At 40.8% G+C, this 19,759-nt stretch overlaps 1 protein-coding gene across 8 annotated transcripts in view; it reads right to left on the reverse strand.

The window, feature by feature from the left end:
* The window catches only part of LOC138760665 (exportin-1), a 74,536-nt gene that overhangs the window by 51,127 nt on the left and 3,650 nt on the right, over positions 1–19,759 (reverse strand). For all 8 annotated transcript variants that reach the window (XM_069931559.1, XM_069931556.1, XM_069931557.1 and 5 more), the window contains 8 exons: positions 14,347–14,448; positions 11,917–11,989; positions 5,909–5,970; positions 5,774–5,818; positions 968–1,149; positions 815–863; positions 608–727; positions 396–524 (listed from right to left, as the gene is read on the reverse strand). In XM_069931559.1, the coding sequence (XP_069787660.1) occupies positions 396–524; positions 608–727; positions 815–863; positions 968–1,149; positions 5,774–5,818; positions 5,909–5,970; positions 11,917–11,989; positions 14,347–14,448 (762 nt within the window). The remainder of the gene's footprint in view (positions 1–395; positions 525–607; positions 728–814; positions 864–967; positions 1,150–5,773; positions 5,819–5,908; positions 5,971–11,916; positions 11,990–14,346; positions 14,449–19,759) is intronic.

Consider the following 19,759-nt stretch of genomic DNA (forward strand, 5'->3'; position numbering starts at 1 on the left):
AATTAGAGTCAATCAAAGCTATTGTGTCCCCATTACAACTGTAGAACAGAATGTCTCATGTTCCACATCCAATGGCTTGCTTTGATAGCCTTAAAGGATCAATGTTATATTATTTGATAAATATTCTACAAGAATCACAAGAACTTGTCAGTTCCAAAGCATATCTCTAACATGGTGTCCTGTTGTGAAATGGCAACTGAGTTCTTAAGGACAAGGCATTCATCTATTTGATGACTACAGGGAGGTTATATCAAATCAGGTTTTTTTTTTAAACTTGGTTGCCCTTTGAAACAAATTGGGTCTTCCCTGATCATGCATAATACCATTGAACTGGAGAAATTTTTTAAATTTAGCATTAGATTAACCACTTCCACAAAGAATCAAAGTCAAAATACCTGCTTAAGTTGTATCATTGTTAATGTGAAGAGAGTAACAAACTGTTCTTCGTATTGGCTGACACTTACTCCAGCTATCTCTGTCAGGCATTTCAGAGTTACATTTCTGAACATGGGTACATTGAGAAACTTTAAAAAAAAGAAATACACGTTATGGCCGATTTCTTATCTAAAATTTTCTGACAATCCTGAATTCGTACAGATGTACATACCTTGTATATCAGAGTGCTGATTAGCTTAGTTTCAAAGATATATCCAAGTGGAATCCAGTTTAAGAACCTCAGCAGCGTTTCCAATGTTGCTTGAACAAGAGGTGCATTTTGAGAGTTTTCCTACAACCAAAAAAAGTGTTGAAATCTGCCAGTATTATAATTAAAAATTGATGTAGTTTAAAAAAAAAAGTCAAATATATTATTTACCATGACAAACTGGCACAGCTGGAATATCTGAGAGAATTCATTGCACATACTATAAAGAAACAAGAAGTCACTGATCAAACACCTGAAATGAAAGGTGATTCTGATAATTCTGTAACAAACTAATTTGAATATGATGAAATATCCGAGTTATACCTGTCCTTGAGATGTTTTGCTTTAACTTGTGTCATTTGCCCACTGGAGAAATCAAACACTTCCTCACTCAACAGTTTAAGAATAATCATGTTGTTCTGACACAAGCTCTCACTGGTTCGACTTGCACCTACAATATCACTGATGAATGTAGGCCAGTGTTTTGGCCATTCCTGTTTGAGTATCTGTGTAAATATCACAAAAGTTAAAATTTTGTCCAAAATCATATTTACATTTGCCAACATCTATAGCAGCATTAAAAATTCTAACACCAGTTGACAACGTGATGGATTCATAAAGGACTCACCCACCCCACTCTCCTAAATTATAACTGATTAAGGTGTTAACTATGCAAAAGTGCTTGAAAACTAAACTAATTTAGCTTTAAAATAGCTTCATCATTGTTCCTTGTATCTACCTCAAAAAAAACTCAAGTTTGCTTCAGCACAAAGCCATGTTGACTATCCATAATCAGTCTCTGGTTGTCCAAATACTTGTATATCTGATTTCTTGGGACACTTTCCGATAATTTATCTACTACTGATATCAGGCTCACCGACCTATAATTAATTTCCAGAGTTACTTTTGGGAGACTTTTTAAATTACGGAGCAACATGAGCTATCCTCTAATCCTCCATCACCTCCACCTTGTTACTACTTTTCCCAAGTTTTCTGACTTTTCTGAACTCTCTGTGACCATTTCAATAAAGATTACTTTTCAACGATAAATCTTCTTTCTTTGGCTTGGCTTCGCGGACGAAGATTTATGGAGGGGTAATGTCCACGTCAGCTGCAGGCTCGTTTGTGGCTAACAAATCCGATGCGGGACAGGCAGACACGGTTGCAGCGGTTACAAGGGAAAATTGGTTGGTTGGGGTGGGGTGTTGGGTTTTTCCTCCTTTGCCTTTTGTCAGTGAGGTGGGCTCTGCGGTCTTCTTCAAAGGAGGTTGCTGACTGCCGAACTGTGAGGTGTCAAGATGTACGGTTTGAGGCGATATCAGCCCACTGGCGGTGGTCAACGAGGCAGGCACCAAGAGATTTCTTTAAGCAGTCCTTGTACCTCTTCTTTGGTGCACCTCTGTCTCGGTGGCCAGTGGAGAGCTCACCATATAACACGATCTTGGGAAGGCGATGGTCCTCCATTCTGGAGACGTGAACTACCCAGCGCAGTTGGATCTTCAGCAGCATGGATTTGATGCTGTTGGCCTCTGCCATCTCGAGTACTTCGATGTTGGAGATGAAGTCGCTCCAATGAATGTTGAGGATGGAGCGGAGACAACACTGGTCGAAGCGTTCTAGGAGCTGTAGGTGATGCCGATAGAGGACCCATGATTCGGAGTCGAACAGGAGTGTGGATATGACAACGGCTCTGTATACGCTAATCTTTGTGAGGTTTTTCAGTTGGTTGTTTTTCCAGACTCTTTTGTGTAGTCTTCCAAAGGCGCTATTTGCCTTGGCGAGTCTGTTGTCTATCTCGTTGTCGATCCTTGCATCCTATGAAGTGGTGCAGCCGAGATAGGTAAACTGGTTGACCGTTTTGAGTTTTGTGTGCCCGATGGAGATGTGGGGGGGCTGGTACTCATGGTGGGGAGCTGGCTGATGGAGGACCTCAGTTTTCTTCAGGCTGACTTCCAGGCCAAACATTTTGGCAGTTTCCGCAAAACAGGACGTCAAGCGCTGAAGAGCTGGCTCTGAATGGGCAACTAAAGCGGCATCGTCTGCAAAAAATACAACTTTTACTTAGTCCCATTGTAAGCATTCTTCACAGTCTTCCTCTTTGGCAACCTGAGCCTTTTCATACACCTCAAGTCTTCTACTTCATTTTTAGTCTTAAAATATTAATTATATTATGCTACTTTGACCCTCAGAGTTGCAAGGTATATCATCGAATATTTCAAGTTTTTGGAACGCGATTGTCTTTTTAAATCTTCAACTCCTTCCTTTGCTTAAATCAATGTAGGAATAAAATCTTGAAAAAAAAATAGTACTTTTTCATGGTCAATATCGGGCGAACCAATATTTTGCTTAGTGTATTCATATGCTGCTCCCTGAATTGTCTCCCATTCCCAGTAACTCAAAAGTCTTACCAGGACCAGTCATGGTCGCTGATCACCAGCTCTTACTTCTGAGGTTCCAGTGAGCCCTTGTAATATGCAGTTTTTCCTCTTAATTTGTCTTCTCCCAGCACTCGCGGAATCCATGTTTCAAAGAAGTTCAATGGATATCTTCCCTCGATGCCTTCTTTCAGTCCAATAATTCAGACATTATTTTGTCTGCTAAAATTCTCCATGTGGTCAATATTGCCCAGCAGACCTTGTCTGTGCGACTCCCATTACTTCACATCTTTATCCAAACCTTTTTAGCTTATCTTGTGTTTTTACGAAGTCTGTTTTTGCTTGGTCATTCTTTCCATTAAATCTTCAAAGATTTCTTTAATTTCAGTCATCCTTTCAGTCATGTCTCTCATTACATTTTCAACGCCAACCAATCAGTTGCTCAAGTTTTCCATTATCTCCAGGGCAATATTTAGTTCTTGTCCAGACTCTCCAGCTCTGCTGGGATCCGCTGGTCCCAAGTCCACTTTTGCGTCGCTCCCTTTGGGCTTTTGCTCAATGTTCCTGGTTGAGTAGAAGCTTCTTTATTTTTTTTTGTTTTTTGCTGCCTTTGTTTCTTAGTAGTAGTTTTGTCCATTTTTTAGTTTAAAAAAATTAATAATTTTAAAGTTTTAACCATCTTTTTGGCACTCTTCACGGAGTTCGATCAAAACACATCTAAGTCTTTCGCATGGCCACAATCCCTCCCCCCCCAAAAAAACTTTTGCATTGTTATGAACCGCATGAAATGAGCAGCAATAAACAATGAACCAGACAGTATTTAATTTTAAAACACTGCTTTTATTTCTAACTCAAACTATAATTTTAACTTTTAAACTATCCTCAACACTAAATCTATTCCCAGCTATGCACGGGTGTCTAGTGCATGTGAGTTATACCCAAACCATTACAGACCAGGCCAAAAATCACTAAGTTACTTCAAAGTTCAGTCTTTCAAATTCAATGTCGAAACATAGGCCTTTGAAATTTGATGCCCAAAATTAATCTTAAACTGATGGGAAGCCTAGTTGTGGCTGCTACAGACTCAAATTCTTCTTGCATTTCCTTTGAAAAAATGCCCATCCACATGAGCTGTGGTCATAACATTCCTGGTCCATTTGTAGGTAAGACTCAAACTGGACAGCCTCCACAAAGTTTCCAAGACCCTGGGACCAGTCCCTCCAAGTGACCTTCACTGTTAGTCACACTCAAAATGAAGCACTTTGCTTCCCAAAAGACCCTCTTGTCACAGGTCTATCCACCAAAAAAGCCCAGTCATTCTGAATTCCATATAAATGGCTGACCACAAGAGCTGGCTCAAAAGGCTTCTTTCTCTTCAGCAGTCAGTATAGTTCTCCCTTTGCAAAATCATAATGTCTTTGCAAATGTATCGAATTCTGGAACAGAGTGTGACAAACCTTCCCTCATTTCTTCTAAAGTATCGAATTATCGCTGGGCTGTGACTTGTGTTGTGCTTGTGTGAAATGTTAAATGTTAACTGTGACAATTCAGTCCCTCCTCTGTCTATACTATCCCTTAAAGATAATCCCATTTTACTTAAAAAAAAGGGGCCTGTAATCTCATATTAACCTTCATAAACCAAAGTATTGACTACAGGAGTTGGGATGTTATAGTAATTGGTGAAACAAAATTTGTAGCATTGTGCAGAGATTTTGGTCAACAAACTACAGGAAAGATATTTAGAGTGCAGAGAAATGTACTTGAATATTCCCGGGACTTTAGGAATTGAGTTAGAAGGTTAAACAAGTTCTTGTTCTATACTCACTGGAGTATAGAAGAATGACAGGAGGTTTGATAGAAGTATATAAATTATGAGGTGTATAGATGGAATAAATGCAAGTGGGCTTTTTCCCTACTGAGGTTAGGTGACATACAAGCCAGAGGACACGGGTTTAGGGTGAAAAGGGAAAAGTCTAGTGGGGAGGACCACACAGTAGTGGGAGTGTGGAACGAACTGCCAGCTGAAGTGGTGAAAATAGGATCAATTTTCACATTTAAGAAAAATTTGGACAAGTACATGGATGGGAGGGGTATGGATTGGGTGCAGGACAGTGGGACTCGCCAGAATAATAGTTTGGCACAAAGGGTCAAAGTACTTATTTTCTGTGCTGTAATGTTGTATGCTTCTATCTGCTAGAACTTTACCTCCAATCCATCTGCAATTCATTGAGATGTGGTGAATAACTTTTCAAAACATGTTAATAACTGATCTCTGTTTGACCAGAAAGTCAAATTATTCACTGGCTAGTAATTCCATCCATTGTACTTGTGGCACACAAAAACCATGCAACTATCATGAGAATACAGTAAAGGCAAGGAAGGTTTTGTCACAATCAGTACAAAGGTAGTCAGCTTCATTTCAACAATGAACTAGTTCATTAATCAAATTCATGATCACGTTAGATTTGCATTGAAGCGTAGTAAAAGCATATTAGGGTTCTCAAGTTTCCAACCATTAAAGGTGCCTATGTACTTTGAACTCAACTCTCCCACTTTCATACAAATTTCAAACTGAAGTGAGAAAAGATGTTGAATTATTTAATAGCAAGAAAATATTTAGCAGGAAAAGTGCAACAGTGATGAACTACATTCATTAAGAATTCAAACCCTATCAGCCGTGATAGAATCTCCAGTATATTTATATACACACAAACACTAAAGCAGCTAGCTTACCCTCAAACATCCAACATCTTACCTGAACCAGAATCATATTTAGCTTCCCAATGTAAACTTTCTCCTTCTAAAACAAAAAAGTAACGATTCAGTAATTCAAATTTTGAATTCAGAACTTAAGACGTCATGATTTGTACAACTTGACATGAAAACTTACCTCAATATTTACAGGATCAGATGAAGTCTTAATAATCAATCCAACAACATATTTTTTGATTCCTAGTCACAGCAGATAATAAAAATTACTAAATGATGTTATCATAAATGACAGTAATTAAGTACTGCTTATTTAAAATGTATAATTACATGCTTAAAAATTTTAAATAATGTTAAAATACAAATTACAGTGCAAATAATATTAAAAATAACCTCCACAATGCATTATTTTCAGTAAGCCTTACAGATGAGCACAAATGAAGCACACATGCAACCGAACAGGAAGTGCTGCAGAACATAACGTCTGTAGCAAGTAGTGAGTGAACAAAAGGACTTCACCAATCTATCAATTTAAAAATCACCCGTTTGTGTTAACACCGACAAAGGTTATCAAATTTTATTACAAATATAATACCCAGTCTTCAAGTGGCACTAGAATCAGATTATACATACTAAACTCAGAACACATCTGTCACCCCAAAAATGAGCAATCATGAAGTCCTTCAGATGTCCACCAACAGAATACACCATTGCAATCATCTTACAGCCTCCAATAGCACTCGCTTGTCCATTAATCCAGAGATTGGCACCAGACATACTTCAAAAGTGAGGGGGGGGGAGAAAGACAAGGGCTAATAGAAATCAGGGAAATTGATTTTGATGCCATCTGGCTGGAGGGTACTTAGAAGGAAAAACTTGAGACCATGGACAGATGTGTCAGCATGAAAGTACGGCAGAGAACTGAAATAGGTTTCCACTGTAACATCCCCACTATTGCAGTGGACAGAGGAAAGGTGGTCAATGAAGTGATTTTCCAGTCTGCTTTGTCAAGCCATCGAAGTTTAGAATTTCTCTGCCTGTCTTCACTTTATAATTCCATCACTGCTGCCCAGCTGCTCACCTCATTGCCTAGAACCAGGCCTAACATTGCTTTCTTCCTTTATGAGCCAGAAGCCAGCTCTGGAATATTTCAGAAAGTTCTTCCCTCAATTTGCCTTTTCCTAATTCTGCCAATCAATGAAAAATAAAGAAAAATTCCAATATCACAATTTCAGAGCTTTACATATTACTGATTTGCTCCTATATTACCTTTTAAATATTTGATAACATCAAATATTTATCCCCCACCTTTGCAGCCTCCTTTACATTGGGGAGAACAGATGGGGGGGCGGATGCTTCGTTGAGCACCTTCACTCTATCCATTGCAACAGCCAAAATTACCCAGTGGCCAGTGAAGTTAATTTCCATACTGATGTATCTATCCATGTGTAGTGAACTGGGATTCAATAAAGTGTGCTGTACTGTCTCCCTGCTCCTCCCCCTGGGGCCCGTACATAACCCTGGTTTCCCGCCTAAACCCAAAACCCTCTGAAGCCCATTCGTGAACCCCATCTGCCTTGTAAGCAAAAAAAAGTGTTTGTTCTTCCTCCAATTGAGTGCGAGCTTTTATCTACGCCACAATTATATTAACTTAACAAACAAGGATAGACGCATTACTCAAGTCCAGTATGCTGCTAATAGACCCCTGGTCTCCCGACACAGCTGAGGAGTTCGCATATTGGCTAGACTGCTTCCAGGCCTACCTGAACGCGACCAGGGACATCTTCCATACAGACAAGCTCCTGAGGTTGGTGCTCATCTCAAGGGTAGAGTTGAAAGGGTACACAGTCATCCAAGACTGCCCAACGTACAAGGATGCCGTTGAGGCGCTGAAGGCACCGAACAAGGTCTTAGCAAGGCATAGGCTCACCCTACGCACCCAATGGCCTGGAGAGTTGATTGACGACTACCTGCTGGATCTGCGGACCCAGGCTAAGAAGTGCAGGTATGAGACAGCTTCAGGCTGCATCTGGGAAGATGAACAGATCCAGAACACTCTGGTTGCAGGGATCCGCTTGAGGTATGTGAGGCAGCGACTGCTCGAGTTGGGAATGAAGGACGCCGCTAGCCAAATCACTGGAACGGGTCAGTCTTGAGAATGACAACCTAGAGGCCAGCAAAATCGTGTTCTCGGGTGAGCACCTCCAAGGACCGGCTACTCCCACTACAGTGACCCCACTCTAACAGCTGCCACTTCTAGAGCCCGGGAGAGCATTTTCTGTGGCAAGGGATGGCACCCACATGCCCGCTGCCCGTCCAAAGACTCTGCATGGTCCAGCTGCAGGAAGAAGGGACATTAGGCAAGGGTCTGCCACTCGAAAGAAGGTCCAAAGTTCACAGCCTGTCCCATTCCTGGATCTGATTCCAGCCCCAAGCTATTTCTCCCAGACTCGCCAGAGATCACCTGCTGTACAACCTGCCCACCTATGGAAATGGAGCGAAAAGGCTTGGCAGCCATCTTGCAGTGGCCCAATTTTGAATTTGGTGCCATCGTTATAAGGAGGGCGGACATCTTGCTGCACCATGAGGTCAGCACCAGCTTACCTGCCCAAGTCAACTCAGGACGGAGAGGGCCATTCGAGGGAAGAACACAGCATCTCCAGAGACCTGGCATCGCTGGTCCTCAACCAGAAAAGACCTCACCAGCTCAGCAACTCGATGGTAATGGTGAAGGTAAGCAGACATTCGACCAAGTGCCTGTCTGACATAGGCTCCACGGAAAGTTTCATAGTCTCACTGACTGTGCAAAAATATAACTTAAAAATGTACCCGTCTAATTACCTGGAGTCCCAGTCCGATTCGGCGCGCCCAACCCAAACCTGTCTGCTGACTGTAAGCCCATTCGACCATCGACCTGAAAGCTGCCTATCAGTTCCGAGGACCGCCCACATACAGCATTTGAGGCGAACAGTCGACTATCAGTTCTGGAGGATTCCTTTCAGTATTACCAATGGGGTGTCCATTTTCCAGCAGCAGATGGACAGGATGGTAGACAAGTATGGGTTGAAGGCTACCTTCCCCTTCCTCAACAATGTCATCATCTGTGGTCACACCGTAGAAGACGAACTAGAGCCCCAGCCCACTACCCTGCCATCACAGGCGGACCAGGAGACTCAAGAAGGCCAAGGCCCACTCAGTGCTAAGGCGCTCCATGTGGCGAGAGCCCTGAATCATATTTACAATTCTGACAAGTGTGTATTCAGGACTACACAACTGGCTATCCTTGGCTAAGTGGTGGAGAATGGAATAATTTGCCCCAACCTCGATAGGATGCACCCCCGTTAGAGCTTCCCCACCCCGGGACCACAAAGGCTTTGAGGAGATGCATAGGGATTTTATTATGCCAAGTGGGTCCCTCAATACAAGGTTCGTCCCCTCTTAAAGGCCACCACTTTCCCCCTTTCAGCCGAAGCCCAGACTGCTTTTAATTTCTTACAAAGTTACATTGCGAAAGCTGCCATGCACACGGTGGACGAGAATGTACCTTTCCAAGTGGAAACTGATGCTTTGGAGATAGTCCTGGCTGCTACTCTCAATCAGTTGGGCAAGTCGGTTGCCTTTTTCTCACATAAGCTTCAAGGCCACAAGCTATGGAACTCGTCTGTGGAAAAGGAAGCTCTGGCCATTGTAGAAGCTGTAAGGCACTGGAGGCATGACCTGGCTGGTAGAAGATTTATGCTCCTCACGGACCAATGCTGCCGCATTCATGTTCAGCAATGCCAAGAGGGGCAAAATCAAGAATGACAAAATTGCTAGGTGGAGGATCGGACTCTCCACCAACAATTTGACATCACCTACTGGCCAGGGGCCCCTAACAACCCTGCAGATGCCTCTGCACACACCAGCCAACTACGGCCCATACACAATGGGCTCTGCATCCAGGGTTCACCCGCATGGCTCATTTCATCAAGTCCCACAACTTGCCCTACTCAATAAAAGACGTCAGGGAAATGACCAGATCACGTCAAGTCTGCACTGAGTAGAAGCCACACTTTTTTTGCCCTGCAGAAGCGCACCTGATTAAGTCAACCAGGCTCTTTGAACAGCTCAGCGTCGATTTTAAGGGACCTCTCATCTCCACGAACAGAACATCTACTTTCTCTCAGTCATCGATGAGTACTCCCGCTTCCCGTTCGTCATACTGTGCCCAGACACGTCCACCTCATCTGTTAATGAAGGCCCTAGACTCTATTTTCACCCTGTTCAGGTATCCTGGCTATATTCATAGCGACCGAGGCTTAGCCTTCATTAGTGACGAGCTGCGTCAGTACCTGCTGGTGAGGGGCATCGCATCCAGCAGGACAACCAGTTACAACCCCTGGGGGAACGAGCAGGTTGAAAAAGAAAACGTCATGATCTGAAAGGCTATCAAACTTGCCCTGAAGCAAAAAGGCCTTCCTGACTCATGCTGGCAGGATGTCCTTCCTATTGCATTCCACTCAATTTGGTTGCTATTCTGCACTGCAATCAATGCTACTCCTCATGAGCTCACGTTTGCATTCGACAGAAGGTCAGCATCAGGGACTAGATTCCCAGTCTGGCTCACTAGATCTGGTCTGGTCTTTCTTAAGAAGCATATGTGGAGAAGCAAGACCAACCCCCTGGTGGAAAGGGTGAAATTGCTCCATGCCAACCCCATGTACGCCATCGTGGAGTACCTGGATGGCAGGGAGGACACCGTCTCCATCAGGGACCCTGCATCCACCAGAACAGAGGATCTGTTGCCTCAGGTGCCCCATGAACTAACGAGCTTTTTCTCCCCATGCCCCACTCAGGGCCACAGGAGACCCAGTTCAGAAGGAGAGTGAACCCCCCTCTATTGTCAAGCTTGAGCCCCAGCCCACTACCCTGCCAGCACAGGTGGACCAGGAGACTCGAGGAGCCCAAGGCCCCCTGGTGCTAAGGTGCTCCACCAGAATCTCCAGAACCCCGGAACCCTTGAATCTGTAAATAGTATTGTAAATATCTCTTCCGTGTCTATTACCGGCTTCTGATTCTTATTCTCTTCATCCACAGACCCTTAGTTCTGAAGGAAGGGGTGAATGTGAACTGGGATTCACTAGAAGTGTGCTGTACTGATGACTGGCCCCGCCTCCTGGCTCCTCCCTATGGGGCCCATATATAACCTGGTTTCCCATCTAAACCCAGAACCTCCCTGAACCCTATTCGTGAACCCTACATATGTTGCAAGCTAATAAAAGTATTTGTTCTCCCTCCAGTCAAGTGTGAGCTTTTATCTATGCCACCATGGCCTACTGTAGTGTCAAGTTGAGGCCACACAAATTGTCAACTCAGCAACCTTTATTGCAACTTGGCAGTCTCCAAACAGATAGCTAACCTCCATTTTTCAGTAACCTCCCCTCGTTTCCACAATCATTCCCTTACCCCCTCCCCACCTGTCTCACTTTACCCAATCTTTGGGTAATCTTTTCGCTTCTACATGCCATCTCCCACACCTTAGATCTTCCAGGTTCCCAACCCCTTACCTTTCTTCCTCCCATCAGGGTGCATCTTCCTCAACCCTCTTTCTATTTTCTTAATTTTCCCCCTCCCACCTACATTCACCTGTCATATTTCAAGACAGCTTCAAGCATATTAAACCATCAAGTGCAACAGGTCATTGAAAATTCATTTTCTGCATTTGCACTTGGACTTCTTCCCTACTGATATTGGTGCAGTCAGTGACGAACATGGTGAAAGGTTTCACCAGGACATTATGACCATGAACAGCAGTATCATGGTAACTGGAATCCATCAATGCTGGCCGACTATTGCTGGACACTGACACAAGAGGAATCAGATGCCGAGTACATAATATAAATATTTCTCTTCCATTTTAGGTCAGTTGAACCAATCCAATATGTCAGCATCATAATGCTATTAAACATGCAAAATTCATTAAAAGCCAATTTAACGTTTATTGAACTTCCAACATGATACAACAAATCAAATTATATTCAGCTTGACCATAGTCCCCATTTTTTCAGGAAGCAAACCTGAAAAAAAATGGTTGTCCAGTGTTATTTTTCCTAAGTGCTTATTAGTATCAGGAGCAAGGAAAGGCCAGAAGTGTTAGACTGTCAAAGTGTTTCATACCATGCACAGGGAACATTCATTCTGATTACTCACCTTCACACTGATTTCTAGGGAGAATTTTCCATCTAGTTTTTATTACATTTTCCAAGATCTGCAATGCGTAGTACTGTAATGAGATGGTAAGTCAAAATGAAAATCAAAAAATGACCAGTCTTTAATATTCAAGACTTTAAGTTAAATTCTCACAAAATGTTGCCTGCAACTTCTCTCATGGCTAAGCAAAATCTGCTCTTAAGTTATTAAAAAAACAAGACACAAAATCTAATCTACCACAAAACTTGTGAGAATCAAGATTTCATGCAATTGTTTTCACTGGCACAAAACTACAAATTTTAACAAAATCGAACTGTCAAGCAGTCCTGCTGTTGATCAGGGCTTGCACCAGTTAATAAAGTATCAAGTCTAGCTCAACAGTAATTAAGACCTACAGTGTTGTGTCTCCAACAGTTAGTGAACATGTTTTCTTGCATCTACCTGGTGTTGCTCTTCAGGAACAGCAAGACAGCCCACAGACTCATTTGCAGTGTAGTTTCCAATTTCCCAGTCACCCTCACTAATTTAGGATCCATTAATGTTTACAATAATTATAAATTACATTTGAAGTTATACCCAATTTCAACTATAGGGATCAGGGTGTTTAGTGAAAAACAATTAAATAAAAATAAGGCAAGAAATAGTACACTGCAAGATATAGATTTTGCTATTTTAGATTTGAGCATCTCAAGAACATTGCTTTAAGTTTCCAAAACATAAATGACTGAATAAATTTTCAAAGCCAAGGAAAAAAATTAGGTCTCAAAGGATTGCACAACACAGCCATTCACCATCATGCTTAATTGTGGGACAAAAATAAATTTTGTTTATTCCTCCCCACCATTACTACTTAAGACAAGTGGTCAAGAGGAATGTGAGGTTTCATGCACTTCCTACAGCAGGATAGTCAGAGATCCACAACAGGTCACGTGACCATCAAAAGGCAAGGGAGAGATTTAAATATCAATTTAAGTTAAGCACAGCAATTTTGCAGTCAACAATGGCAAATTAGTTTATTTATAAAATTTAGTATACTTCATTTGAGATTGTAAGAATGTGACATGAAGAAAAACTTCAGGTTTGTCACAAAGCTGCCAAATAGCAATCACATTTGTGAGTAGCATGATTCACAGCTATTTTGTATGTTTGGGCAAAGAGAATCCATCAGTGCCAAGTTGCATCACTCCAAAAATAATCTACTGATGTGAAAAAGAATATGAGCAATAAGAAAAATTGCTGATCCCTACAGGAGAAATATTTATATTATGTACTTTTTTTCCTCAACATGTTTATTATACCTCTTAACCCATCCCCTTAAAACATAGTTAAAGAATTCAGTTAAAGGGAATCAAAAGGGTAGACCTTGTGGAGGCCTGCCGCCAAAGCCTAGCTGTGTCAGTTGCACAGGAAGACACCCCTTTTCTTCCTATTACAATCAACATAATGGAACATTATGATTAATGTCAAATAACATTAACAGTTTGAATAAAAATGTACTAAAATAGTGATCGCATTAAACTGTTGTAATGCCAAATGTCAGCGCATAAAATTTAGCACCAAATGATTTTAAATTTAGGTATGCAAGAGATTCTTTACCTTCAGTTTTCTCTCTGTTTCCTCTAATCATCTCATTTGTCACATGATACAATTTTGAGTTTTACAAATACTGTTGACAAATCAGCTTAAAAATTAGTAATAACTGTCAGTAACAAAACAATGCAACAGGCAAGAAAACAAGGCAAACACCTTCACTAATACAAGGTCAGAACTTTGAGGAAGTTCTGTGCAGATGACATTCAACCTCAAAAATAACTTTTCAAAATGTAAACACTGCAATTACTGCAGATAGCAGACTAAAATTAGTGAAATAATGCAGACAAATTTCAATAAATATTATATTGATTTCAAACACTTGTACTAGATCCTCACTAGCAGACATGGAAAAATGAAATACATTATAAATATTCTTTTTAAAGATGCCCTAACAGTTAACCTCAAAACTTAATTAAAATAGCTGTCGGTGCTTCCAAAAAGGAAGTATTTGGAACCAAAGTTCAATTCATTCAAAATTTGATGTACTGGGCTAATTTGCAGGATTTTTGATCAAAACTGAAGCTATTACAAGATAACACCCACCACCACTTCCCCAATCAATACTATTGACAAGAATATATGTTTAATAAAATGTAATTGCATATACAATTTTTTTCAGACCTATATTATCAGTTGGTTCTGCTCAGAAATTGATATCAAAATTTGACTTTTCAGAACACGTTTCTACCCTTCCCTCCACAGTGTTTCAAATTGTACCAATAGTTGTCAACTTGCCATGCAAATATCAGACACCTCCAAAACTGTTTGATTGTCATGCCCCAAGTTCAATTAAAGATTCTGATTTCGAAGACTGCTCCTCATAAACATTTCACTTACTTTGGTATTCATATTTTGTGAAAACTCCAGAATAGTGTCAACTCTTGTCCATGCATCTGGATGCTCCTTTAAATGAGTTAATACTTCTTGAGCCATTCTTTGCTGTCAGGATAAAGTAATTCCACAAATTATTTAGAACAATTTCCCCCTCCCCAACAAAATAAAACTAAATTTATAAACAAAATATTAAATAATTAATGAATTCTTTATTGCAATTCTAAAGTTTATCTAAACAAATCAAATTAGAATATCATTGACAAATCCTTTAAAACAGTCCATGTCTCAGGGTGAACAACTGGAAAGGTTGAGAAGTATAAATGACGTGACCAATGGAAAGACCAATGCACCTGACCAAAATCAATAAAAAAATGATTGTCAGTACACTAATGTCACCAAAACTAAATGTGCTGACATACTATCCTCCTTGAAGTGCAAGGAAACTGCACATAATGTGTTGGTTTCTTCCGGGAACTCCAGTTTCCTCCGACCTTTCAAAAACATATGGGGGTTGTAGGTTAATTGAGCAATGGGGCGGGGGGAGGACACAGGCTCATGGGCCTGAAGGGCCTGCCTCTGTGCTGCATACCAAATTTTTTTAAAAATAAAATTAAATGGCTTCTAACAAAGTTATTATAAGAGGTTTCTGGTCTTTTTTTGGAGATTTTAAATTTCTTATTCAAGTAATTCATGGCATTTCCTTGCTAAAAGTGTACAAGGAACTCGTTGGCAATATCTCAAATAGAATTCTAAATACATAGAAAAGGTCAAAATTCAGATTTACTGTCAAGAGTGCATACATGACATCACATACAACTCAGATTCTTTCTCCTGCAGGTCAGGCAGAATTTCTACTCATCGGTAGTGCAATAAACTGTGCTCAAGAAAAGATACGAATTGAAGAGAGCAATGTTAAAAAAGAAATGCAAACAAACCAACAGTGCAATACAGGAAAAAAATTAAGTATTCTTCAGTTTAAATAATGTGCAAAGTAAGAGTCCTTAAAAGAGTCTGATTGAGTATTGTTTAGAAGTGTGATGGTGGAAAGATAGCAACTGTTCCTGAACCTGGCTGTATGAGTTTTGTGGCACCCATAACTCTTTCCTGATGGCTGCAGCAAGAACAGAGCATATCCTGAATGGTGTGGATCCTTGATGATTGCTTTTGCTCTGTGATGGCCGTGTTCCATGTTGATTTTCTCGAGGGTGGGGAGAGTTTTGTCTGTGATGTACTGGGCTGTTCCCACTACCTTTCGCAAGGCCTTCCGCTCAGAGGTACAAAGCCAATCAGCACACTTTCCACTATATACCTTTAGATGTTTACCAAGTTTCCAATGACATACTGAACTGCAATCTCTTGAAGTAGAGGTTTCTTCACAATATTTGTACGTTGGGTCTTCGAAAGCTCCTCCGAGAAAGTGACTCCCAGGAATTTAAATTTGCTCACCCTCTCCAGTTCTAATCCCCCCCAGTGACCACTGGATTGTACATCTCAAGTTTTCCCTTCCTGAAGTCCACAATCAGCTCCTTAGTTTTGGTGACATTAGTGTACTGACAAAAACCTCTTACTCATTCAGCCAAGTTTTCAATTTCACACCTGTATGCTGACTCATTGCCCCTTTTTATACAACTCACTACCAAGGATTCGTCAGCAAATTTGTAAATGGTGTTGCTGTTATACTTAGCTACACAGTCATAGGTTTAAAGCAGAGGGCTAAAAACACAGCCCTGTAGTGCTCTGATACTGATGGGAGATTGTAGAAATCTTCTTACCAATCCTCATTGATTTGAGTCTGGAGATGAAGAAATGTATTCTAATTTCAGTCTGAAATAACCCGTACTTCATAAAATGTGGATTCCTAATTATCTTCATGCTAGCCAGGGAAAATATGCTCAATATGTCTATCCTCCAAACAATTATGTATTCTTCAGTGAGGTAGGTCTCTATACTTGGTCTTTTCAATTTCCTCATTAGAGTGCACAAATATAAAATAATCATTAACCCAACTGTCAATTTTCACAACATAAAGGAACAGAAGTAGGTCATAAGAAATAGTAAAATATGGAATGAAGCCACAAGTAGTTGAGGCAAAAAAGCCTCAACTACTGTTTTAAGGGGCAACCAGGTCAGCACAAAGGAGAAGGGAAAAAAGGGAAATGTTGGTGAAGTTAAGTTTTGGCTCATGTTGAACATGTGCTGACATACTAGCTAAATAAGTTATTCAAAGTATGAATGTTTGTATTAACATTGTGATAGATTTAATGTTTTTCTCCTCCAGCAAATTACCTTTAGGGTTGAAAATCACTTTCCAAGAAAGTATGTCTGTTTTGAGACATTCTCTTCTTGAGCGGGAAGGTCATGTAGAGAGGCTGGAATTTTAGTGGCGCTATATACTGGTGTTAAAAGCATTCTTCAATTTGTATTTTTTTTTAAAACAAAAACTGCCCATCTGATCAACATTTTATTGCTGAACCAACATTACCAAAGATTAACGTCATTGATTGCATTGTTGTTTTTTTTGTGTGTGGTGGGGGGGCACGATCCTGGTGCTTTCTAAGTTTCCTGTTTTTTCACTCTCATAAAAGTGGCGAATCTTTGGAACTCGACCCCAGAGATCGGAGGTGGCTCTGCAATTGACTACATTCAAAGTAGATTCCTGGATTAAGGTTTAGGTCAGGAACATGGTAGAGACTTATTAAATGTATGAGCAAGCTCAATGGGCTAAATGACTTACTCCTGCTATATTCTTGCTTCACTCCTGTCTGCCAAAATAAGTGAAATGTCTGCACATCAACCATATCAACTTTTTATTCCTCAAGCTCTCTCTTAAGCTGTCCAACAGGTTACCTCTCAGCCTTGTTCTGGAAAGAGCCCCAGATGAATTATTCCTTCTTGAGAAACTTTCCTCTCCTCTTCCCCCACCCCATGTTACAAAATTACTAGAAATAAAAAAAAATAAAAATAGTAGAGCACAAAATGTAAGGCAGTGTCTTCAGTTCAGTGATTATTCGATGGTTTGAACTCAGTGCTGTCTGCAAGGAGTTTGTATGTTCTCCCCATGTCTATGTGGGTTTCCTTCGGGTGCTCCATTTTCCTTCCACAGTTCAAAAACGTTTAGGGATTGTAATTAGGCAACATGGGCTCATGGGCCAAGACGTTTGTCTAAGTTTATATTGTATTTTTTTAAATTATTATAGAATACTCAAGAGTTTGTGTTTTGATTCAAGTTGGCTAATGGATTTTGTGTTCCTTAGTAAATAGTGGCACACAGGGCTCTTCAGATCTGCCGAATGGTTGACCTGCTCCAAATGGAAACCCAAAGTGTTAAGTATAGGGAAATGGTGTACTCCTCTTGTAGGATATGAGCATGCGTTCACTTGCAAGGTGCATCTGGCTACAACTCTCACTTTAGGGAACAGGAGCGAGATGAATCATTTGAGAAGCAGACGGTGGTAGACAGTTCCAAGGAGGCAGGCAGTCAGACCTAAGAGGCATAATTGGATGACCACAAAGAGAAGGAATCAGCACAAGGTAACCCTGTTACTGTTCCCCTCAGGAAAACATATACTGTTTTAGATACTGTTCAGAGAGATGACCTCCCAGGCTCAGAATGGAAAAATTAAATAGTCAGTTTTAGTGACAAGGAACAGGTAAGAGGCTCTGTAAATAAGATCAAGACTCCTCCCACCCCAAATATAGTATGTGGTGTCAGGGTATACTTGTATTGCTACTGAGAGCTATAGCATCCCTCTGTACATCAATGCAATGGTGTCCTGCATTTACTGTAAACTTTCCTCCTACATTTGACCTCCTGAAATGCAACACTTCACATTTGTCCACATTTGCATTTCTCCACCCAAATTTTCATCTGACCTTTATCCTTTTGTATCCCGACTACTTTCCTTACCATCATAACTTCAATTTCTGGTGTCATCTGCAAACTTACTAATCAGACCATCTACACTTTCATCTAGATAATTTATAATTACAAAATACATAGATCCTAGAACACAATGGTCAGAGGAACACCCCTCCACCATATTTTGACTAAGCCAATTTATCTTGGATCCCATGTGACTTAACTTATGATAGACCTTTTCAAGCTTTACCAGAGCTCATGTAGACAACATCCACTGCCATCTCTGTAACCTCCTTAGAAACTGCAATCAGGTCAGACCAGTAAAACATTCTTTTGAAATCAAAAAGATTTGAGGAAAGATCTCCCAACACAAAGCCATGATGACTTCCTAACAAGTCCATGCTGTTCCAAATAGAACTAAATCCTGTCCCTCAGAATCGTCACCAGGAAGCTCCTGGACACGTAGAGGACAAAGGTCTGCCAAGGCCCCAGAAATCTTTTTCTTTCGTATCCTGGGATGGATTCCATTAAACCCTGGGGTCTTATCCACCTTAATATTCTGCAAGTGACTTCCTCCTCCTAAATATTGACATGCCCCAGCACATCAACGTACAAATGCCTGATATCATCATCATCATCTTCTCCTTAGTGAAAAATACAATAAAAACCAAACCAGAGGGTGTTTAGAACCAAGTAAACAACCTCTGGCTCCAAGTATAGATTCCCTCCTTTGTCCTTGAGCTACCCTTTACTGAACTAGCTTCTTACTTTTTATACACATATGAAATGCTTTGCTATTTTCCAAAATCCTATTTGCCAAGGACATCTCATGACGACCTTTGGGCCTTGTTCCCCGCTTCAAATTCAAGCACTGTTCAATTTCAGCTTGAATCGTATCCAGGTTTCCTTTTACTTTTTGACTAAACGTAATGTATCTTTTTCAACAAGGTGGCCTTTAAAGGACTCCCACATCAGCATGTATGTACCTTCCCCTCTCCCCCATCCCTGCCTAAAACTGTCCGTATCTGTCTAAAACTAGCATCACCCTTTCACCCAAGGGCCAGCATTTATCCTCATCTATAATCTTAAAGCTAGTGAAATTATGTTCACAAGGGTGAATTTCACATTTACAAGATTGTTGCTAAAAATGGAGTGTAATTGAAGATCAATTAATCAGGTGTGGGTTATTTTCTTTGAAACAAGAAAGAGATGAATGAAATACATTGGACTATGAGAGCCTCAACAAGATTAAGGATTTTCAAGATTCAATTTATTGTCATTGTAATAAGTGTCATATTACATGAAATTGCTTTTGCCTGCTGTAAGGCATACAAGTTTGCCATCAGTAGAAATTGCCTGAAACGCCTCTTACAGTCAGAGAAAGGAGAGCAAAAGAGAGATCCCCCCCAGAGTCACCAAGCGTAGATTTACCTCCAGCACTTCCACAGCCACACAGAGTCCAGACCAAACCATTGGCTACCCAAGTTCCATATCCGAACCTCCGACTCAGTCAGGAATCCTTCAGCGCCTTCGACACTCCATCGCGTCCCAGTTCCA

This window comes from Narcine bancroftii, chromosome 4 (genome assembly GCF_036971445.1).
Source record: "Narcine bancroftii isolate sNarBan1 chromosome 4, sNarBan1.hap1, whole genome shotgun sequence".
NCBI classification, from domain to species: domain Eukaryota; kingdom Metazoa; phylum Chordata; class Chondrichthyes; order Torpediniformes; family Narcinidae; genus Narcine; species Narcine bancroftii.